This window comes from Sarcophilus harrisii, chromosome 1 (assembly GCF_902635505.1).
Source record: "Sarcophilus harrisii chromosome 1, mSarHar1.11, whole genome shotgun sequence".
Taxonomy (NCBI): domain Eukaryota; kingdom Metazoa; phylum Chordata; class Mammalia; order Dasyuromorphia; family Dasyuridae; genus Sarcophilus; species Sarcophilus harrisii.
Genome location: NC_045426.1, coordinates 269,006,162 through 269,031,386, shown reverse-complemented (window position 1 = coordinate 269,031,386; position 25,225 = coordinate 269,006,162). Strand labels below are relative to the sequence as shown.

General features: G+C 35.0%; 1 protein-coding gene across 1 annotated transcript in view; it reads right to left on the bottom strand.

Annotated features, from left to right (window-relative positions):
* The window catches only part of BAIAP2L1 (BAR/IMD domain containing adaptor protein 2 like 1), a 122,727-nt gene that overhangs the window by 78,639 nt on the left and 18,863 nt on the right, over nt 1-25,225 (bottom strand). The window contains exons 2-3 of the mRNA XM_003761491.4: nt 18,649-18,724; nt 3,786-3,872 (exon numbers count right to left, since the gene is read on the bottom strand). Coding sequence (XP_003761539.2) covers nt 3,786-3,872; nt 18,649-18,724 — 163 coding nt within the window. The remainder of the gene's footprint in view (nt 1-3,785; nt 3,873-18,648; nt 18,725-25,225) is intronic.

The window sequence follows — 25,225 nt, the reverse complement described above, 5'->3', positions numbered from 1 at the left end:
TGCCTTTAGAACTGGTGCTCTATCCATTGCACCATCTAGCTGCCCTAATGTTGAATCTTTAATGGTTACTCTTTTCTTAAACCTTATTTACTTATTTTTTAAATGTGCATTGCTTTATGAATCATGTTGAGAGAGAAAATTCAGAAAAGGAAAAACCATGGGAGAGGGGAAAAAAACAACAAACAGAAAAAAGAAATGAATATATAGCTTATGCTGAATTGCATTTAATGCCCATAGTTCTTTTTCTGGATGCAGCTGGGGCTCTCTATCCAATGTTCATTGGGATTGCCTTGGATGGCTGAACATTTTTAGACAATGATAATTAGGGGGAAGCTAGGTGATACAGTCTGAGTTTGAAGTAAGGAATCTTTACCTCAGATACTTAAGTTGTGTAACCCTGGGAAAGTCACTTAACCCCATTTGCCTTAGTTCCTCATCTGTAAAAATAAAGTGGAAAAGGAAATGGCAAACCACTCTAATATATCTGTCAAGAAAGCTCCAAATAAGATCACAAAGAGTCAAGACATGACCAAAACTAGTGACTGAACAACCTATTTAAATTCATTCCTTGATCATTTAACACACTTTTACTCTATAGGTCTCTCCCCATCTCAGTGATTCTGAAGTACCTGCTCCCTTGTTTAAACTCTGTTCTCAACAATCCCTATTGACTATTCCCTTATTCCCATCAGCCTCAACCCAAACCTACCAGAATCCTACTTTTAAGCTACTTAGCCCTTTTTACTGTGTTCCCTACTCCATAGGTAACAAACTAATTTTCATCTTAAAACCTTTGCTGTTCAGAGATACAAAGAGAAATTCCACTTAAAATAACTGTTGATAGTATAAAATATTTGGGAATCTATCTGCCAAGGGAAAGTCAGGAACTAAATGAGCAAAACTACAAAACACTTTCCATATAAATAAAGTCAGATCTAAACAAATGGAAAAATATTAAGTGCTCTTGGATAGGGCAAGCAAATATAATAAAGAGGACAGTACTACCTAAACTAATCTATTTATTTAGTGCTATAGCAGACTCCCAAGAAACTATTTTAATGACCTAGAAAAAATAACAAAATTCATCTGGAAGAACAAAAGGTCAAGAATTTCAAGGGAACTAATGAAAAAAAAAATCAAATGAAGGTGGCCTAGATGGACCTGATCTAAAACTATATTATAAAGCAGCAGTCACCAAAACCATTTGATATTGGCTAAGAAATAGAGTATTTGATCAGTGGAATAGGCTAGGTTCAGAGGACAAAATAATCAATAACTATAGCAATCTAGTGTTTGACAAACTCAAAGACCCCAACTTTTGGGATAAGAATGCACTATTACTTGACAAAAACTGCTGGGAAAATTGGAAATTAGTATGGCAGAAACTAGGCATTGACCCATGCTTAACACTATACACCAAGATAAGATCAAAATGGATTCATGGTTTAGCCATAAAGAATATTATAAATAAATTAGAAGAACATAGGATAGTTTGTCTGAGATACCTCTCAGACCTGTGGAGGAGGAAGGAATTTGTGACCAAAGAAGAGCTAGAGACCATTATTGATCACAAAATGGAAAATTTTGATTGTATCAGGTTAAAAAGCTTTTGTACAAACAAAACTAATGCAGATAAGATTAGAAGGGAAGCAACAGTTAAAAGTTCTGATAAAGGCCTCATTTCCAAAATATATAGAGAACTGACTCAAATTTATAAGAAATCAAACCATTCTCCAATTGATAAATGGTCAAAGGATACGAACAGACAATTTTCAGATGATGAAATTGAAACTGTTTCTACCCATATGAAATAGTGTTCCAAATCACTATTGATCAGAGAAATGCAAATTAAGACAACTCTGAGATACCACTACGCACCTCTCAGATTGGCTAGAATGACAGGGAAATATAATGATGAATGTTGGAGGGGATGCAAGAAAATGGGGACATTGATGCGTTGTTGGTGGAGTTGTGAACAGATCCATCCATTCTGGAGATTCTGGAATTATGCCCAAAAAGTTATCAAACTTTTGGATTCCCTTTGATCCAGCAGTGTTACTGGATCTTAAGAGATCTTAAAGAAGGGAAAGGGCAAGAATGTTTGTGGCAGCCCTTTTTGTAGTAGCTAGAAGTTGGAAATTAAGTGGATGCCCATCAATTGGAGAATGGCTGAGTAAATTGTGGTATGTGAATGTTATGGAATATCATTGTTCTATAAGAAATGACCAGCAGGATGAATACAGAGAGGATTGGCGAGACTTACATGAATTGATGCTGAGTGAAATGAGCAGAACCAGGAAATCATTATACATTTCAACAATATTATATGAGGATCAATTCTGATGGAAGTGGCTCTCTTCAACAATGGGAGGATCCAAATCAGTTCTACTTGATCAGTAATGAACAGAACCAGCTACACCCAGTGAAAGAACACTGGAAAATGAGTGTGAACCACAACATAGCATTTATACTCTTTGTGTTATTGTAGTGCTTGCATTTTTGTTTTTCTTTCCAGGTTAGTTTTACCTTCTTTCTAAATCTGATTTTTCTTGTGTAGCAAAACAACTGTATAAATATGTATACATATGTTGTATTTAACATATACTTTAACATATTTAACATGTATGGGACTACCTGCCATCAAGGGGGTGGAGGGAAGGAGGGGAAAAGTTGGAACAGAAGTTTTTCCAAGGGTCAAAATTACCAGTGCACATGTTTTGTCAATAAAAAGCAATAATAAAAAAAATTTAAAAAACAAAACAAAACAAAAACCTTTGCTGTTTGTTTAACCCTTCATTTTCTGTACTTACCAACACCCGAGGACACAGCTCCTGTAGCCACCCTTTCCAATACTAATGATTATGGTGGGGAAGTTGGAATATCCCTTATTCCCCTAGGAATCCCTTATTCCTAGGTTCTCCCTCTGCTATGATCACTTGGTGACCTCTTCTCCCTTGAGGTTCAATCAATCCATATTTACAGTAGTTCTTTTACTGACAGGATTCACTGTCTTTAGTCTTTCTCTCACTCCAGTCCATCTGTCAAATTGATTTTTCCAAAATGAAAGCCTGACCACGTCAAATTCTTTCTTTAATCAATTCTAGTGGGTCCTTTTTGCCTCCAGAAACAAATATAAAATCTACTAGAGGTCTTTTAAGAACCTTCATAATTTGGTTTCTATCTTCTTTTTCCTTAGACTTTTTCCCCCCATGTACTATGATACAGTGACACTGTTCTCTGCTACTCCTCATGTAAGATCACTAACCCCCACCCAACTCTAGGCATTTTCGTTGGCTTTCCTCCTTTCTTATTTCTGCTTTGTTTCTCTGGTTTTCTACAAATTTTGGCTAAAATCTCCACCTTGTAAAAAAGTCTCTTGATTTCCTTTAATGCTAGTGTCTTCCTTTGTTTATTATCGATTATCACTAATTTATCACATACATATAGTTTGTGTATAATTGTTTATATGTTATTTCCCCCCCTTTTTTTTGTCTTTCTTTTAATCCCTAGTCTTTGAATAGTGCCTGGCATAATATGTGCTTAATAAATGCTTGTTGACTTGCCTTTTTACACTGTACCCTGTTGCCTCTCAAAATGAACTTAGTACTCTCATGTGGGCTGAAGGAAGATGGGGGGTCATTACTGTTTTCCTTTTTGGCAGTATGAAAACTGCGCCCCACATTTCATTTGGAGGAATTAGAAACAAAAGAGAGGATCAAATCAAAAACAACAACAACACTGGATGACCCCTGCTATGTCTGTAGGTGATTTGTTGTTTAACTTACCCAAATCTGTGGACACAGGAGAACCAGTAGCTATTTCTCCAATCTTTGCTACACCATCATAATATGCTCTTCCTGCCATTATCATAGCTAGAAGGGAAAGAAAAAAGTAATAATTAATAAAGTAATTAAAAAAAACAACAATGCAGATTTTCCCTTTAAAACATTTATCCTACTCACCATTTAAAGGGGGAAGGTGAGGAGAAAAATTTGGAACACAAGGTTTGCAGGGGTAGATGTTGAAAACTATCTTTGCATTACATGTATTTTGAAAAGTAAAAAGCTGCTATAAAAACAAACATATCCATTGCTTTTATCACAGAATAAATCAATCACTCTTTCAAAAGCAATTATGATTTGAATGCAGATTTTTTTTTATAATTCGGCTGACAGGCAGTCTGTGACTTGCTAGTATGTGACTTAGGCAGCATCCTTACGTGTTAACATAGTCCACTGGGTGGACTGGGAAAGTGAGCCACTATTGGCTCACCATTAATCATTGCTTCTATGAGGAAACAGATTCCAATTTCCAAACAATCAGTTTCAAACAATCAACTTTGTGGGAGTTGCCTGTGCCTTTAGAGTAGTGTTGTTTCTGAATCAGTGGATAAATTTGTGTTTGTCCCATGAAAAACCTAAGAAAGCTTTGAGAGAGTTTATCATTCCAAAAAAAGAGGCCTTAATAATCAAAATTCACAAAGGGAAGACAATATCGATTATGTACATTGTTTTCAAATTTCTTCAAATATAACTTTCTATTTTCATTCCAAAGTTTTGAGCCTAGACCTCTGTTTCTAGAGATTTAATTTGGAGGGGTAGAAATGGGAGTTTTTCCATAGAGAAGCTTTTATTTGAAATTCCTTTACTAGAAAATAAGGCTGACTTTGAGGACTTTAAGAGTGAATAACAGGTATTTTTTCTTCTAGATTGCTTATTTGCATTTGGTGATAATTACACAATTTACATTTTACTAATATTTTTGGTGTATATGTTATCCCCAAATTTAAAAAAAAATTGAAAAAGTTTATATTATGCTTTGGAGGCAAACATATTGGATATTAAGAATATGGTTGAGACATTTTAGGTATTAATAATAGGTACAGTAAGAATTCTGTATAGAGATAGTGATGAAGAAATTTAAGGGAAAAAAGTATTTCTCATTATATATTTTGGCACCTCTTGTTTATATATGATCCCTTGTTTTATCTTTTATTATCACACTTTTCCAGAAGCAGGTTCTCCAACTTCTTCCACGAAACCAGAAACAAGAAGAACAATCTGTGCATTCTATGAGAAAGAAGCTTCCAGGTGCATATGTAAACATTCCATAACAGCTTTCACTCTGTTTGACAGTTTGACTAAAAAGATAGATGATGGATAGAGAATAGAGCCTAGAGTCAAGAAGATCAGAGTTCAAATTTTATCTCAGACAATATCTGAGTGACCCTAGGCAAGTCCCTTAACCTCAGTTTACCTCAGTTTTTTCATATGTAAAATGGGGATTCTAATAATTGTCCTTACCACAGCACCTGACAAAGGAAGTGCTATTTAAATGTCCATTCTCCCTTTTTAGGGACTGAAGTGATAGGTAAGAAGAATGAGGCCATCTTCTCCAGTTGAGAAAAGGGTGGCCAAGTGGCCAATGGTGCTCCCTCCCTCTGTCCACTTGGATATCATATCCTTACCTACAGATGCTCTTAAAAATAATTTTTCTCTCTCTTGTACCTCTGAACCCTTCCAAGAAAACTTGAGATTTACTGGCAAGATTTCTTTCTTAAGGACCAGGCCTAAAACCAGAATCAATGTGATTCTAATTGGCCATCAATAGATCCTGGGCCAAGCCCCATTTGGTCATTGTTTGGGTCTTGTTTGACTCAAATTTAATGTAATTAGCAATCATTTTGCTTTGGCTAGAAACTCTGAGGATCTTTCCCGCTCAGATTCATTCATTCATTCAGATTTTTTTTTAGACTATGTGAAAGAGAAAGAAGAGATTCTTTGTCTCAATTACTACCTAGCCTTAATCACTGAATGGATGCCCGGCCTTAGTCAAATTGAGATTTGTTGAAAACCTTAGTTTAAAAAGGCTGTGTGGCACAGTGGTCCTTTCCCAAATTAAAATCAGACTCAAGGTTAAAAAACAAAAAAATGATTTATTATCATCTCTGGAGAAAGAGCAACTCCCAACAGGCAAGGTGTCAGTAGGAGTGCAAAACATAAAGGCAGAACCCTCGGCCCCCACCTTTTCTCCCAGAAAATCTACCCCAGAAACAAAAGAATGCTAGCAAATAACAAACACTTAATTTAAATTTCCCTACAGAACTGTTATACAGGAAGATAGTCTTGGATGAGTGAATTCTGTTACCTGAATTCCCAATGCCACCACAGCCTTTAAAAGAAGTACTTAAATGCTAAGTAAGAGGTGGGGGGAACCAAGAGGGTAAATGTTCATTCCAAGACAATTGAACCCCTGCACAGCTTTTTAGCTATATCTCCACTAGTTATGGCAAAGTCTCCAGTCAACAGTTAGGGCAGAGTTTAAGGGCACCAATCCCATGAGAGGTCCTCACTCAGTTTATCCCATTCAAGGTCAAAGTCTCCCACTGCACCCAGGGCCATCTCCAGTCATCCTGATCTATATCTGATGTCTCTGGAGGGGAAAGTGAGTCAGACTTTGCACAGCCCTCCCTCATTTCAATCCAATTAACTTGCTTGTTATGACATCACCTTTCCTGATGACATGGTCCTCTTTGAGACAAAGAACAAGCAACAGTTTTATATGTGATAAAACATGATTTTAACCCTGTGAAAAGGGATTATGTTAATTCTTCAGATTTATCTTTGATAAATGCAATGCTCTCAAAACAGTGCTATATAATTTTCAGATGTCAATAATATCATTCATATTTTACTAATGAACAAGAAGTTAGGAGAGAAGTGGTGGATACAGAGTTGATCTCAGAGTGAGGAAAACCTCAGTTCAAGTCCTGTCTCAAACATATTCTGGATCTAGGCAAATCAATTAATCTCTCCAAACCACTAGACCAGGGGTCCTCAAACTTTTTAAACAAGGGGCCAGTTCACTGTTCCTCAGATTGCTGGAGGACCGGACTATAGTAAAAACAAAAACTTTGTTTTGTGGGCCTTTAAATAAAGAAACTTCATAGTCCTGGGTGAGGGGGATAAACGTCCTCAGCTGCCGCATCTGGCCCGCGGGCCATAGTTGACTAGACAAACCTTTAAGACTAGGAAGTTGCAAAACATAATTGATGGAGAGAGTTCCCTCTTGGGGGCTTTTTTTATAGCATCAGAATCCCATATCTAAACTAAGAAAAGATGTAAATGGTTTAAGTGCCTAAGGTCATAGGATAGACAATGAGGTAGAAGAATCAGGGTAAGTAAATTACTCACAACAAGATCATTTCCAGTTTTAAAATGCTTTGACAATTTTGATCCCTTGGCTTGTAAAGATAAAAACCTTCCTTTGGAGAATCTATACATATAAACAGGGCTGTGCTAGAACCAACCTGAACTTGCTTAAGAGCCAATTGTTAAGCTTTCAGTGTGAGCATTTATCTCAGAAATTGACAAATACTACAAATCAGTGTTTGATTTAATAACTGTCTAAACTTAAGAAAATTATGGAAAAACAATAATTCAGAAGAAATCTACATTTTAAATGTAAATACATTTTAAAAATACATTTATATTATGTAAATTGTATACATCACACATACATATATTGAATCATGCATTATGTTGTATTGTATATTATATATACATGTATATGTAAGGTATATATGACATACATTGAAAATACATACAATTTTTCTGGAGAGATGGTTACTACACACTTAACAGTATATGCCCTGCACAGATGTGTATATGCATTTTAAATACATACACTTTTATGTATAGTCTTTGTTTATTCAAGTTCTATTTCTTCCTTCTTTTACTCCCTGAGAGGATAAGCAATCTGTTATAGGTTATACATGTGCAATCATTTTGCCTTTATTTTAAAAGTTTTTTTTTTTTTTTTTTTTTTTTAAATCTCTTTCATTTCTAAACTTATTCACCTTGTCTCTCACCCTGGAAGCCTTCCCCTCAATCAAACAACAAGCATTTGCTCAGCACAGTATTAAATGCTGGATATACAAAGACAAAAATGAATAGCTCTTCTAATGGAGGATACACCATATGTATCCAAGTGCATAAAGAACGAATGCAAAATGAATACAAGGCAGTATTGGAAGGAGGTTTATTAGCAGCTGGGAGTGGCAGTGCTGGAAATGCTTCATGAAGAAAATATCACTAGAACTTAGAATTCAGGGGTTCCAAAAGGCAGATGAGGATAGAGTGAATTCCAGGCAGGAATGGTGTGTGTGTATGTTAAGTATAAATTGCAAGGATAGGAGTAAAATGGGAAGAAAATTGGAAAGGCAGATAGGGGCCAAATTATGGAAAGATTTAAATATCAAATAGGAATTTACAGATAACCTTTCAGGCAAGAGGGAGCCACTGGAGTTTGCAAAGTTAGGAATTGCATTATGGGGGGGGGGGGAGGAAGAGGGAGAGGCGTGCTGAGGAAAGACTTGTACTTTAGAAAAATAATTGGCAGCTGTGTGGAGGACAATTGGGAAGGGGAGAGTCTTGATACTGGAAGATTTTATTAGGGTGATGGCTTTATGAATAAAGACAGAACATATACAAGAAATATTGTGGGGCAGCTAGGTGAGGCATTTACTTAGTTACTGTTTGTCTCGGTTTCTTCTCCTATAAAATAAGCTGGAAAAAGAAATGGCAAGCTACTCCAGTGTCTTTGCCAAGAAAACCCCAAATGGGGTTATGAAGAGTCAGACATGATTGAAATAACTACAACAACAGCAGTTCCAATACATGTTGGATATACAAAGGCAATAATCAATAGGCAATTGAAAATGTGTGATCGAAGTTCAAAAGAGATAAACTCCATACACAGATTTGGGAGTCTTCTGCAAAGTGGTGATAAATTGAATCTACAACATTTGATGACATTACCAGGTGAGATAGTACAGAGGATAGGTTTCAGGACATAGCTTTAGGATAGGGAGGAAGACAGACTATGAATCAGTAAAATAAAACTGAGAAGTTGCTGGACAGGGAGAGGATCAGGAGAAAGTAATATCTCTGAAAGGAGAAAATATCCAGGAAGAGAATGATTAATTGTGTCAAATGCAGCACCAAGGTGAAGGACTAAGAAGGAACCATTAGATTGGTGATAAAGAAATTATGGGTAATTTCAGAGGAAGCAATATCAGTTGAAATGGATAATGAGTATAGGTAATTTTTTTCAAGGTGTTTAGCTGAGAGAGCGAGGAAATGTAGGATGATAGCATGGTAGGATCTAGTGAGGATTTCTTAGGATGGAGACTTGGATGTGAGATGAAAAGAAGGGACTGTTAGATTAAAAAAGGGAGAAGAGGCAATTCTCAGTGGATAACCTCAATTTAAAAAAATAATAATAGCAATAATTAATATTTATATAGCACTTTAAGGCTTACAAAGCATTACCTTATTTGATCCTTACAACAAAAGATCAAATAAGGATCCTTGGAAAGAAGATATTAGTTTTTATTATTTCCATTTTACAGATGAAGACACTGGGGCAGAAATTGGTTACGTGGCTTGTCCAGAATTGCAATTATTAATTGTTTGAGGCAGAATTCCAACTTGGGTTTTTCTACATTAATAACAGTATTTTCTAGCTTGATTTGCCCCCTAGCTGCTTAATTACTGTCTAAATATAAGGCAACGGCAGAGGGTGCTTTAATTCCTGTATTTCTCTTAATTCTTTGTTTTCACTGTTTTTTAAAAAAGCAGTATAATTCCATCATATTTATGCATTTATATAATGCATTTAAGCATTATAATTTATTTATTTCAAATTCTTTGATAGTATGAAAAAAATCAAGGGAGTCTTTCAGCATACATAAGATCTTTATTTCTGTCTTTGACTTTCTTCAGGTCTAAGTCTTGCAGTGGGAAATCTAGGTCAAGGAATATAGATATTTTAGTATTTTTTTTTTAAAGTATGATTCCAAATTATATTCTAGGGTGTCTGTATCAACTCATAGCTCCACTAATAGTATAACAGTGTGCCCATCTTTCTGCAGCCTTCCAGCACTGACTAGTGCCATCTGTATTTTACCTTTAAAAGTGACCTACATGCTTTTTTAAAGTTGACCATACATTACTTTCCTAAAAATGCATTTTTCAAACTCCTGCCAGACCAAGCTTTCTTCTGTTCAGACTTAGGTGTGGCACTTTTTAACTAAAAACTTAAAACCTCTACTAAAAATCTACCTATAAAGCAGATTTCAAATTCCCTTGCCAGTCATTTGAGGCTCCTATAATCTGTTGCCATCATACTTCATCTATAACCTTCTCATCATTTACTCACAAGAATTTTTTTCAATATTTACTCAGAAGGAACTTAAAATAAAACAAACAAACCCAAATATCTCAAAAACCTCCTCAGTCTTTGTTCATACTGTTCACTTTGCCTGAAATGAGGGAACTTCCCTTATTTCCCTTTTACTTCCCTCCCCACAGCTATCTAAATTCCAAATTGTCCTTTAAAGCTAAAGCCAAATGTTAAATCTGCACAAAACCATCCCAAATTACTATTGGTAATGACTCTAAGGGAGCTTAGAAAACATTAAAGACCTAGAAAGGAGAAAAACCAAAGATCTATAGAAGTTGAATCACATCTTTCTTGGGGACTAGGTATAAAAGTTGTCTGTATGTCTCAGTAATTTGGCTTAAATTGTTTTGTTTTGTTTTGTTTTTTCTTTTTTTAGCTTGAATTATTTTCTCCTCACTTTGGTGAAGCAGTTTAATTGCAAAGACAGAACAATACAACAAGAAAAACATTACTACTTGGCAGGTCACTGTGACTTTTCAGCAGGGGAACTCTGAAGAAGTGACTTCAAGTTAAATAATCAAGAAGGGAAGAAGAGCCACATAAGGCTTCTAAATGGGAGTCTCTTGAAGGCTGGGGGAAAGTCCTGGATCTGGATTATAAAGAACCACAGCTCTATTGCTACTTGTGGGCCACTGGGCAATTATTTAACTTCTATGAGTTCCAGTTTCCTTTTTTGTAAAATGTAATATTCCAAACTACCTACCTTAGAGGGATATGAGAACGAAATGAGAATATGCAAAAAGCTTTTTGTAAACCATAAAAGATATTTTCCCGTCTCTCTGGCATATAAAAAATGCTACATAGATATGCTATATGAAAACCATATTACATATAAAATGTGCTAATATAGACATGTAGATGTACCATATTTTATTGTTTGTATTTTTATCTGTAAAATTAGGGAGTTAGACTAAATGATCTTTGCAAGTCCCTTTCAGCTATTAAATTCAATGGTCCTAGGACTTCCATCTGAGCCACTCTCTATATAATATAGCTGGTAATATGGTCCTGGTAGAACTCACAGAACCATTAACTTAATAACTGAAAAAAAGACCTTCAGAGCTCTTTCCGTAACTCTCTAATTTTACAGATGGAGCAACTGAAGTTCAGCTGAAATGAAACTAGAACCCAAATTTCTTGGCACTTTCAGTAAAGGGACTTGTTCACAACACAACCTTGATGGTTTTGTGATAGTCAGCCGAGACATTGAAAATTTCTGGCAAAGAACAATAGAAACCCAGAAGAAAAATTCAATTCAATTTAACAAACATTTTCCAATTACTTATCAGTTCGAGCAAGGCATAATGCTGAGTTACCTTATATTTATTCCGTATATTTACAAAGCAGGGTATTTAGGGTTTCCCACATTCATGTAGCCTAGGCAGGGGGCTCATTCAAATCCTCTCTCTCTCTTTTCCCCATTCTCTAATTTATTTTGTTTATTCATTCTTATTTTAAACCTTAAGGTAACAAAGGAATATGTTCTATTGTCCACATTAATTATTAAATTGCAACATCTTTCTCATTACATTTAGCTCTTAGTCTCCAACTCATAAAAGAGTAACCTCTTTCCCAGAAACATTTGCTCATCTCTGTATATCAAACCCCCAATTGCCTTGGCTTAAATAAACATCAAGGTTCCTGACTATACTATTTACTAACAGTGCTAGATACAGTTAAAACAAAGACAAAAATAATTATTTATAATATATCAGCTGTAAGAAAGATCACAGGAAAAGTTATTAACTATCATTAAAACTGCTGACTTCTCGATTCTGGGCACACAATCCTACCATTCAGTTTTCTCAGGATACAAATTAAAATTTTTTCTCAACAATACTAATCCAATTCTCCAGGAAATAAATTATCTCAAACTTTTTCCCTCAGTTCTCTCTCTCCAGTCATTACAGTTAACAATCTCTTCAGAACAACATTTAAACTCTCAATTGCCTCATAGACTCCATATAAATGATGGCTAAACTATTCTTGTCCAAGATTTTAATGCCTCTTAATGATACAGTAACAATATCTATAGTCTCTGTGGGAGAGAATATTGAATATAGTGTTCCCACATTTATACACATTGGTCTCCTCCAATACAATGTAAGAACAGGAATTGTTTCATTTTTCATCTTTGTCTAGTGCTTATATAATTTGGCATGCAGAAAGTACTTAATAAATGCTCATTGATTAATTGATAATCAGACATGGAGTGCACTTGTTCAAAGACAAAATGTCTCCTGTAGGGAATAGTGACTAGGCCAATTTGTTCCAACACAGAATGTATTAAAGGGAATAATGTGAAATATGTCTGGAAACAAAATCTGGAGTTAGTCAAAAAAAGGGATTCAATGCCAAATGACGATTTAAATTTTAGCTTGTAGACTACAGTTCAACTCCCTCATATTACAGAGAAGGAAACTGAGGCGAAGAGAAATGATTTGCCCAGGATCAGATATAATACACATCAGAGACTGTATTTGAAACTGGATCTTCTCACTCCAGAGTCAGTATTCTTTCTCAATGGGAGCTTTCAGAGTAACACAGTCAATTATATCAATTAAGCACATCACTTTGTCAGCTGTCTGGAGGTTGGATTAGAAAGGGCAGAAACTGGAGGCAGGGAGAACAATGAGGAGGCTATTACAAGGCTCTGAGATAAATAGTAGCTGTGTAAATGGAGAGGAGGGGATGGATACTGTAGAAGCAGATTAGACAAGGATTGGCAACTGAATAGATACAAATATATAAAAGTGAAGAGGGGAGAATTAAATTAGGACCTGACTATCTGGAAGGTTGATGATACCCTCCACAGAATTTAGGAAGTTAGGAGGAAGGGTTTGGAGGGGAAAGTCAATGACTTCTGTTTTGGATGATGAGATTGGGATGGAATGTCCAGGTAGAGATGCCATGCAAGCCATTGGAGGTGTGGATCCAGAGCTTAGGAGAAATAGATTTGGGAATTGTTTGTATAGACATGACTGAATTGAAGGTAACTGATGAGATCACTTAAAGCAAAGCAAGTGTAGAACAGTAGAACACATACAGCAATCCAATAAATGGGACTGAGAAGTCCTTCAGGAAAAGAACTCTGTAGAGATTAATGTCATGAAAGTCATGGAAAGAGAGTATCAAAGAAGAAGAGTGAAAAGTATGTTAGCAGTAACATGCCCTGCTGAGGAGTTAAGAAAGATTAGGGCTGAGAAAAGGTTATTGAACTTAGCTATTAAAAGATTATTAATAACTTTGGAAAGACCAGTTTCAAGTGCGAATTTATTAATAATTATCCAAGTTCTGAAGGTGAGAAGCCAGATTTTGATGGGTTGAGAAATGACTGTCAAGTGAAAAAGTAGAGATAACAAGAGTCGACAACTTTTTTAAAAAAAGGTTTTGATTGTAAAAGTCAAATTATGACTAGAGGATATAAAAGGGTTAAGTAAAATTTTTAAAAATCTCCATTAAAAATTTATTTAGTATTTTATTTTCCCCCAGTTATGTGTAAAAACAATTTTTAAAACTTTGAGTTTTAAATTCTCTGCCTTCTTTCCTTCTCTCTTCTCTCACTGAGAAGGCAAGCAATTCGATACAGGTTATGCATGTGTAGTCATGCAAAACTTTTCCATTATTAAGTCACATTGTGAAAGAAAACACTGACCAAACACAAACACACACCAAACATTTTCTCCCTCCCAACTCAAGAAAAATAAAAAAGTATTCAGACATCATCATTTCTTTCTCTGGGGATGGATAGCCTTTTTCATAATAAGTCCTTCAGAACTTGGATCGCTGTAATTACTGAGAATACCTAAGTCATACATAACTATGAATGCCATTATAATATTGCTACATATACATATACAATTATATTATAATAAATAATTTACACACATAAATACAATAAAATAAAACAAAAATACTATATAACAAAATAATATATAGCAATATAATATTGCTGTTCAAATAAAGATTTTTTTTTAAGGATGGGGATGTTCTGCACAGTGATCAAGGGATTCTGGGATAGAGAATAATACAAGGTTCAACTGATTACCCACAGAGTTAAGATGTCAAACGGAGGATTGATTTTCTGGGACAGAAGAGGGGCTTGGAGTGATTAGAAGTTAGGAAAGGGTGAAGAAGAATAATCACAGAAGTAAAGCAGAGATGTGGAAGAATGAGAGATTATAGTCTGAGAAAGGAATGGCAAAAGATGAAGGCTACACAATTATGAGTGAGATCAAAGGTATTTCTGTGTATGACTGATATAATTTGAAAGAATGAGGCTGAGGAGCTAGGAGGCCAAAGTGTGTTATGGAGACATCAAAATGCACAATTTAATTTCTTAAGTGTTAGGACTATGACTGAATTGGAGAAGAAAATAGGAGCCAGGTGATGAATTCCTTGACAAAGAAGGGAGAGCTTTGGGATCATGCGATTAGATAGGTAGATAACTAGAAATTTTCTTTGATCCTCACAATCACTCAGGTCTCCAAAACAGAAATTAAGTACCAAAGAAAAAGCAACTTCAGTTGTCTGCAAGGTCTAAGTCACTAGTACTCGAAAACAAGGTTGAAAACTTGAACTCATTCAACACATCCTCCCCTACCTCCCATCATGCTACTGGCAACAAAGCTGCAATAGCTGATCTAGTACACAGACTTGCAGCAAAACCAAATTCACTATACAACTGTGATGGTTTTGTGATAGTCTTCTGGGGTCAGTTTTGTCACTAGCCTAGATCTGATGAATTTGGAATTATCCATTATGGGAGGATACTGAGATGCTTTAAGGGCCAATACCCAGGGAAACCATCCCAAAGGGGAGGGAGTCATAAAATGAGCAATAGGGAAAAATAATAGGAAAAAAAATGGACTGAAGTTACCAAAGATTTGAGAAACCCAACCTTAAGTCAAAAGGAGATAAATCAACAGGGAAACACTAAGTACAGAAGGTAGTATGGTCTTCAATAAACAAGTTCAAATATCTATAAATAAACATAGTAAAACTAAGAGAAATGTCAATACATATTGAGACAGAAGACCCCATGGAATTTGAAGTGAATATGGAATCACAACATACTTTTCCTGAGCGGATTAAAAGAGAAATGAGGATTATGAGAACAGAATTTATAGTCTGAACAGCAGAAACAATTGGAAAATAAAAAACCTGAATTTGAATCAGCAAATCTCATCAAAGAAACAAAGGGCAACTGTTTGAGAATGCAAATATACAGAAGTGAAGGACAATCTAGAAGAAGAAAAGCAAAAAGCATGAACATTAAATGGAAACATGCTTTCTTTTTCTTTTTTTAAAATCTAATAATAGTTTATTTTCAAAATACATGCAAAAATAGTTTTCAACACACCCTTGCAAAGCCCTGTATTGCAATTTTTCTCCTACTCCTCTCCCTCTCCAAAACAGCAAGTAATCCATTGTTAAACATATGTAATTCTTTTATACATGCCTCTACACTTACATGCTGCACAAGAAAAGTCAGATCAAAAAGGGAAAAAAATGAGAAAAAAAAAGCAAGCAAACAACAAAAAAGGTGAAAATATTATGTTGTGAAACATATTCAGTCCCCACAGTCCTCTTTCTGAATGGAGATGGCTCTCTCCATCATAAGTCTATTGGAATTGGCCTGAATCACCTCACTGTTGAAAACATTATTGTCCATCAGAGTTTTGCATTTGCTATGTACAGTGTTCTCTTGGTTCTACTAAATTCACTTAGCATCAGTTCATCTAAGTCTTTCCAGGCCTTTCTGAAATAACCTTGCTGATTGTTTCTTATAGAACAATAATATTCTATAAAATTCAACTATTCCTCAACTGATGGGTATCCATTCAATTCTAGCTCTTTTTGCCACTATAAAAATGGCTGCTACAAATATTTTTGCAAATGTGGGTCTTTTCCCTTTTTTATGATCTCTTCAGGATACAGGCCCAATAGAGACACTGCTGGATCAAAAGACGTGCACAGTTTGATAGCCCTTCTAGCATAGTTCCAAATTACTCTCCAAAATGGTTGGATTAGTTCACAACTCCACCAACAATGTCTTAGTGTCCCAATAGGAAACATGCTTTCAAATTCAAGCAAAGTATATTGATGTGTAGGATGTGTAGAAACAAACTAAAAATTATAAGTCTTCCAGAAGAATATGACCAAAAAAACAAAAAAACCAAAAAAAAACCAGGAGAATAAGATGTATTCTGAAGAGCAATGGCACTGAGGATGTAGCTCAGGTAACCTGGACATCTGAGCTTATTCATAAGAGGAAAATGGTGGCTGTTCAATAACAAAGAGGCATTCAAAACATAGAAAGAAAAAACTAGACCTGAAGAGATTAATTACTTTTTAATTCCCTAGGCAAGAGAAACCGACATATCCAAAAACTCACTAACATGCCTCGAGTCACAACTTGTTTTCCTGATTTCCAACTCTGCCTGTGCCATACTGGTAAATAATCATTGGTAAATCTTTAGAAAGAAAGGAAATATGCATGTATATATGTGTGTGTGTGTGTGTGTGTGTGTGTGTGTGTTAAATACAAAATTTATTTATATGTTTGTGTGGGAGAAAAAGCTAATGACACAAAAAGTTCAAATCATACTATTTGGAAATGTGCCTTCTAGCCATCATTATAAAGTGTCTAATAAAAGGTAAGTGATGGGGAGGGGAAGAAGTAGCAAAAGTGGGTTTTGGACAGTTTGGGGATACATTATCCAGGGAAAAATTGCTTTGATAACATTTTAAATCAATATGATTTCAAACTGAAGTTTCCTTTATACATTTCTCATTAGAAAAATGCAAATTCATTCATTTATTTTATATATATTTATATATGTGTGTGTGTATACACACACACACACCACACAAATTATTTTTTTGCTGAGGCATTTGGGGTTAAAGTGACTTGCCCAGCATCACACAGCTAGGAAGTATTAAGTATCTGAGACCAGATTTAAACTCAGGTTCTCCTGACTTCAGGGCTGGTGCTCTGTCCACTGTACCATCTAGATGCGCCCCAAAAGTGTAATTTTTTAAAAGAAAGAATACAACTTCTTAGGAAGTTGTTGAATTCCTCAGTAAAGCCTTGTTAAGATACAGGATTCATGTGTAGCAAACTACTTTGTTCCATACAGATAAGTTATAAAACTCAAATTTATTTAACATTAAACTCACTTTGTTTTGATATGAAAACCTAGATTTTCTAAAATCTAGAAAACAATTTCAAGATAATGATATGACATTATATATGGCATCAAGATTATATGATGATCAATTCTGATGGACATGACTCTCTTCAACAATGAGATGATTTAAACCAGATGCAACTGTTCAGTGATGAAGAGAGCTATCTACACCCAGAGAGAGGACTAGGGGAACCGAGTTTGGTTCACAACATAGCATTTTTACTCTTTTTTGTTGTCGTTTGCTTGCATTTTGTTTTGTTTCTCTTTTTTTCTTATGTGTGTGTGCGCGCGATTTAACATATATTTCTACCATGATTAACATATATTGGAGTACTTGCCATCTAGGGAAGGGCATGGAGGAGGGAAAGGGGGAAATTGGAACACAGGGTTTTGCAAGGGCTAATGTTGAAAAACTGTCCATGTATGTATGTATGTATGTATGTATGTATATATATATATATTTTTTTTTATGCTGAGGCAATCAGGGTTAAGTGACTTGGCCAGGGTCACACAGCTAGTCTGTGTTTGAGGCTAGATTTGAATTCAGGTCTTCCTGACTTCAGGGCTGGTACTCTATCCACTGCACCACCTAGCTGCTCCTCATGCATATGTTTTGAAAAATAAAAAGCTTAAAAAAAAGAGAGATAATGATATGAAAATGACTAATTCACTTGTTTTGATTCAAGTTAAAAATAAAACTCAAATGAGGTTATTTCTAAAGACAAAAATTTGCTCGTATAATATTAAGAATAGCATTTTATAATTGAAAGACTACTGGACTGAGAACTAAGGCACTCGATACTAAATAGCTGTTTGAATAAAAGAGATAATCTCTGAGTCTCAGTTTCCTTATTTGTAAAAGGTGAGTGAACTAGATGTCTACTAAATTATCTTCGAGTTCCCTATGATCCTACAATTTTTATTCTCAGGTAGAATATAAGTTCTTAAGGGAAAAGAGCCATTTTGCATTTATCTTAGCATCCCCAATGTCTAAAACAGGGCTTTGCATTTAGTTGAGATTTCATTAATGGTGTCAGATTGAAAAACTTTAGTTCCATACCTGTGAAAAATCTATTAATTTCCAGAATGGGAAATTTTGGGAATATGCAAAGATTTAAAGTTAAAAACAACAAATATTTATTGTGCACCTGCTGTGTGCAAGGCACTGTGTATCTTAAATAAAAAAAATCAGATAGTAATTAACACTTACCATTAACAGCCTTCTCATAGTTTTTCCCTAGGTTTATTAAGTTCCGTAGCCCAGGATTGAACTGCTCCACTACATTCTGATAAACAAATAAAGAAAAACCAGTTAAAAAGTAAACCAAGTCCATCCACAGATTTCTATACATGAACTGACTGAATGTAACAGAAGAACTTATACCATGTAAATACAAGTATAACTACTACCAATTAGAAAGGGGTAATGGTTTAAAAATAATTAATAGCAGTTACTTCCTCTCATGGTTGAATAAGATCACTTATATTTGTCATGCTGTATGTAGCACTGGCATATTTCCAGGGGCCTAAGGGCTGGGTATGACCTACTACTATAAATGGTGTGCTTTGCAGACACTCAAGTCACTATTGTGAAAGTGCAACTCATATTGCATACAGGTCCCAGAGGTTAAGGCTCTATCTCGGTGTCTAAGCAAGTCAGGAGCTATAGTTCCAGTAAAAAAAAGAAAAAAGGCCAATCATTACCTAACTTGTTTGGTTGTTTTTAGTTCTACTGTCATAGAAACTGCTAAATCCTTTGGCTTTTTTTTTTTTTTTTTATTAGAGTGGAAAATCTTAAAAAAGAAAAAAAAAAATCCACCAAAAAACCCCTGTATCCTATTTCAAAGACATATGCCATCATGAAATGGTACCATTTTTTTCCTCTCCAGGCTGTCAATGGCATTTTCAGGCCTGTTTTTATAATTAACCCAGATGTTATAATCTCAAAAATATCCACATTTACCATACAAATGGATGTAATAATAATGACAAGTACAATGCTGATCTTATCTTAAATGACAATTAAATGACCTAAAAAGACAATATGAGGTCAGAAATATAGAAAATATGAACTTTTAAATGACATTTTTTTGGTATTCTACTTTTCTGATCAAAAACACTTTGTCATTAATATATGTAAACATATATTAAGTATTCTAAATTAAGTCATTCAATACTGTTTATTACTCTAGTTTAGATGTCCAGTCAGAGGGGAAAAATGTGCAGGTGGGAGATGAGTGAGAAACAATAGCCAACATTCATAAATCTAGATATATTATACATTTTCTTTTCAGAATGAGATGGATTGTTCAATGGGAGTTTGAATAAGATATAGTATAATGTTTTCATATATTACTTTAAAATACTATGTCAGTAGAATACAGTATAGCAGTATTATTTAATCTTATAATATTCTTAATAGGTAGCTAGGTGACTCAATGGATAAAGTGCTGTGCCTGGAGGAATTCCTGAGTTCAGATCTAGCCTCAGACTAGTTGTGTCACCCTAAGCAAGTCACTTAACCTGTTTGCTTAATCTACTGGAAAAGGAAATGGCAACCCCCTCCATTATCTTTGCTGGGAAACCCCCTTCAACAATATGGTTCATGGGAGTCAAAGAGGTGGACACAACTGAAAATAATATTCTAGATGGAACAATGATTTTCCTCAATTTATGTAACTATAGAAATAAGGCTTGGTTTAAGAAACATGTGCAACACAACATAATTAGAAGCAAAAAACTCTTTGGGGGTAGGAACTGTGTTCTTAATAAAGTTTTAGCTAGGAGTGATAGAACATTCCTATAATCCCTACTACTAGGGAGGCAGAGGCTGGGGGAACTGCTTGAACTTGCCAAGTTGGAGCTTCAGTAGGCTAAGGAAATGGTGAATCAACATAGTGAACAACAAGCAGAGCTATCAGGCTGCCTAAGGAGGGACAAGTCAACCAATGTCAGAAAACAGAGCAGGGCAGGTTCCTATGCCAATCAATAATGGAGTTGGCCAGTGAATGGTTTTGGGAAAAATAGGGAGACCTACTCTTAAAAATAAAGGCACTACCTCCACCACACTTTGAATCTCTCCTAGTATATATCTCAGTGTTCTGCATAATGCTTATTATATTACAGAAGTCTAATTTGTACTTTTTTATTTACACAATGCAGTCTCTTCAAATGACTTTCCAAGTGAAGGCGATTGTTACTTGAAGCTTTTAGGTTTTTGTGAAAATGGTACTTTGAGGCAGACTGATGCATTAGAAGAACATAGACTAGACTGGGAACTAGAAAACTTGAACTCTCTCCAACTCTACTACTAATTTTTGATGCAATCTTGGGCAAGCCAATTCATTTTACTGGGACTCAGTTTCTTCTTCATTTATGAGATGATACAAAATAATTCCTTCTACTACCAAGATTTTCAAGTTACACGAACTTTTGAGTTCAAGCTAAGAAAAAAAATCACTGAAAACTTGTTCAAGTAAAACAACTCAAATCAGCTAATTTTTAAAAAATTAGTCTCTAAATATAATTTTTTTGAGTAGAAACATGATGAGCTTGGGAGAAAGCAGTTCAAAAAGATCTGAAAGTTCAGTGTGTATACTTTAGGTTTTCACTATTTAAGGTCCAGTTATAGAATCAAATTAAAAAAAAAACTCAGTAATCCTGGCCTCTTTTGAGAGTGGAAAATCTACTTCTCCTGCTTCTCTTGGCTATTAATCCAATTATTTTGGCTGAGGCACATGCAGTTTGAAATTCAGCAACAAACAAGTGCTGCTACCTTCCTCTTGTAACCCATAGAATTCTATAGTCCTATTATACTTATGAATTAAATAGATATCCAAGTTGGAAGAGAAATAAATATAGGGAAAAACAGTATATAGAGTAGAATAGGAGTTCCTATTTCAGTGTTCAGCACCTAAGAAAAATTGGCAATGGTGGCTTACAAAACTTAAATTGTTGAAATCTTATAGTTCGGAGGTATATTAGTCATAGAGAACAAACTGATTTCAAGAAAGGAATATGGCTCAAAGATTAAAGCAATCGTGAGATATTGGGTAACTTTTAAAAGGATTATCATTATTATTATTTTAAAATAGAGGATGCTCAAATAATCATTTGGGTTTGACAATACTAATTGCTATACATGCCACTATCCACTGCTTGGTGAGGAATTCCATTTGCTGTGCCAGTTTAAGCCAGAATAGGTTACACACCCTCTTAGAGGGGAACATGGGCATGGTGTAGCTATGGTTACAAAACAACAAATTTGAGAGTTAGTTGATGGTGGGGAAAAGCAGGATATTCATGTATCGTACCTGGATCTTCTCCCTCTATTCACAGGATGTCTACCCCACCCCACAAAATTTAAGAGGATTTTTAAAAAATTAAGAGTGGTGGTAGAGAAACTGTTTCATTGCCTGAAATATTCCTTCCTATTTTGGTTTTCACTTTATATTTTAAGTTTCAAATTCTCCACATCATATTTGATTCACTCCAAAGTAAAATATTAGAATTGGTGGCCATCCTTTTCCCCCCTGTTATATACTTCAAAATAATGTTGATAAATGAAGACTATTAGGAAACTTTTTCTACTACATTTTTAGGCTGGCTAAATTTGACTCTTAAGTAGCAATAAATGTTATGCTATTCTCTGTAGGGCTTAGAGTCTTTTAAAGTAGAATAAATAATTTTTCTTAGTTTAACTCATCTTTAAAGTATAAGATTTTTGTTATCACAAATGAAATGATTGAAATACAAAATACATATTTTACCACTTGAAAGAGTTAAATTTAATAAGTATAGGGCTTGCTTCATTTGCCCTGTGGCAAGAATAACATATACTCAAGTCCCTGCCTTATACTCTAGGTTATACTACCGTTTCTCTTAAAAAAGGTATGTGGAAGAGAGTAGTAAAATTATCCTTTAGAGTTAAGTGGTTTAGGAAACCAAGGTTGTGCCCATTGATGTAGCTTTTGGTAGTCTAAGTACAAAAGCCATCCGGAATGGAGTCTGGAACTCCTTTTTCTGTTCTACCATACCAGCATGGCCAACACAAGCAGGGGCCTCTCTTCTTCTTTTCTTCTCCTTCTCTCTCTCTGTAATGGGAGCCAGAAGAGGAGTAAGCCCACATAATCAGTTACAACAAGACCTAAAGATGATTGTGGCTGAACTCAGGAGCTTCTTATACCAGGATTTTCATTAAACTTGAACAAGGTAAGGAAAGCCATCAAACTATATAAGTGCGACCTATGAATATGAAATAGAAGTGATGAACAGATTTCAGGGATTAGCTCTGGTATATAGTGTCTCAAGAACTTTAGAAAGAAGTTTAAAATACTGCACAGCAATTTTTGTTGCACAGCAAGAAAGCAAAATGGCTCTGATGACTTTTTAACAAATAGTTGAAGAAAGAAGGAAAGCAAAAGGTAAAGGAGAAAGGAAAATATATACCCAATTCCAGAGAGAAGCAAGAAAGGTTAAAGGGTTTTCTTCAATGAGCAATACAAAGAAATGGAAGAAAATAACAGAATGGGGAAAGACAGATCTCTTCAAGAAAATGAGAGATTTCAAAGTAAAGTTTCATATAAAAATGGGCATGATAAAAGACAAAAATGGTAGGAGTTTAACAGAAATAGAAGGGAGTAAAAAGAGGTGACAAAAATACACAAAAGAACTATACAAAAAAGATTTTAACATTACTGATAACCATGATGGTGTAGTTACTGATCCAGAACCAAATATCTTGGAGAATAAAGCTATTTAAAAATCCTAAAAGATGAGGCTGTTAAAGTGCTGCTTTTAATATATCAGCAAATTTGGAACATTCAACAGTGGCCACTGGATTGGAAAAGATCAAACTATATTACAATCCTAAAGGGTAATGCTAAGTAATTTTGAAATTATTGAATCAGCTGCACTCATTTTAAATGTCAACAAGATTATACTTAAGATTCTGCAAGGCAGATTTCGGCAATATGTCAACAGAGAACTACCAGAAGAGCAGGCTGATTTTCAGAGAGGTAGGGGATCTAGAACTGAAATTGCCAACATTCATTGGATTATGGAGAAAGCAAGGGAGTTGCAGGAAAGCATCTCTTTTGCTTCATTAACTACACTAAATACAGCCTTTGATTGTGTAGATCACAACAAAATGTATTAAGTCCTCAAAGAGATGGAAGTAACAGATCATCTTACTTATCTTCTGAAGAACCTGTATGCAAATAAAAAAGCAGATAAAATTGAACCAAACATGGAACAAAAAACTAGTTTAAGATTGGGGACTATGACAAAGCTGTATACTGTCACCTTATTTATTTAACTTATATGCAGAGTACATCATGTGAAATACCACTGAATGAATTAAAAACCAGAATTAAGAAATACCAACAACCTCAGATATTCATGTGATAACACTCTGATGGCAGTAAGTCAAAAAGAATTAAGAAGCGTCTTGATGAAAGTAAAAGAGGAGAGTAGAAAAGCTGACTTGAAGCTTAACATAGCAAAAACAAACACAAAATCACCCTCAGATCATGGCAAGTGATCCTATCATTTCCTGGCAAACTGAGGGAGGAGAAAGGGAAGCAATTTCAGATTTTATATTTTTGGGCTCAAAGTTCACTGTACATGCTGATTGTAGCCATGAAATTAAAAGATACCTTAGTCAAACTGACCTGGTTTTTCGTTTGCAGTAGCAGTGTATGGCTAGGAGAGTTGGACTATAAGGAATGCTGAGCATTGTAGAATCAATGCTTTTGAATTTTGGTGCTAGAGAGGATTTTTGAGAATTCTCTGAACAGAAGGAGATCAAATCAGTCAGTATTTAAAGAAATTAATTTCTGCTATTCATTGAAGAACAAATGCTAAAGCTGAAACTTAATTTGGCTACATAATGAGAAGGCAGGATTCACTGGAAAAGACCTTGATGTTGGGAAAGACTGAAGACAAAAGGAAAGAAGAGACAGAGAATGAATGCATAGATAGTATCATGGAAGCAATAAACATGAGGTTGGACAGACTTTGAAGATAATGGAAGACAGCCAAACCTGGTGTACATGATTCTTGGTTCAAAAAGAATCAGACAACTGAATGATTGATCAACAATTTTTCAGGCATAAGAAGCTACGGATTTTAAGAGAGAGAAGGGAGAATTGTCAAGTATGGAAGACCAAACTGGGTATAGATATGGAGATGCATGTCAGAATGACACATACAGGAAATAAAAAGTAGGCTGGTTTGGCTAGAATATAGAGGATTTGGGGTAATAGAGAAGTGATGTAAAATCAATCTAAAGATCAGTTGTAGCCAAACTGGCCTTAAGTGCTGAATAAGAGTCTGTATTTTATTCTAGAAGCAATAAATAGGTAGTATGGATAATGGAAAGAGGACGAATTTGGGGTTAGAAGTTTGAATCTTTATCACTTAACTTACCTGTGTTATCTTGGCCAAGTTATTTAATTTCTCTTGGTTTCACTTTCCTGATTTGTAAAATGAAGGAGTTGGACTATATGATTTTCTGAAATCCCTTTGAGCTCTAAATCTATGATTTTATAAAAATATACATTATTTTGATTCTATAGAGTAGGTTTTATTCTGAGTGAGAAAGCAAGCAGTTGATTATTTAGCAAGAGGGAACTAATAAATTTTTGTCAACAAAAGACTGACATAGACAAACTTTTCCTTTTATCTGTGTGGAAGATGTAATGAAAGAGGAGAGATTTGAGGCAAGAAGACCACAGTAAGGACACAGATAATAGTCCAATAAAGGGAGTCAGGCGAGGTGAACAATC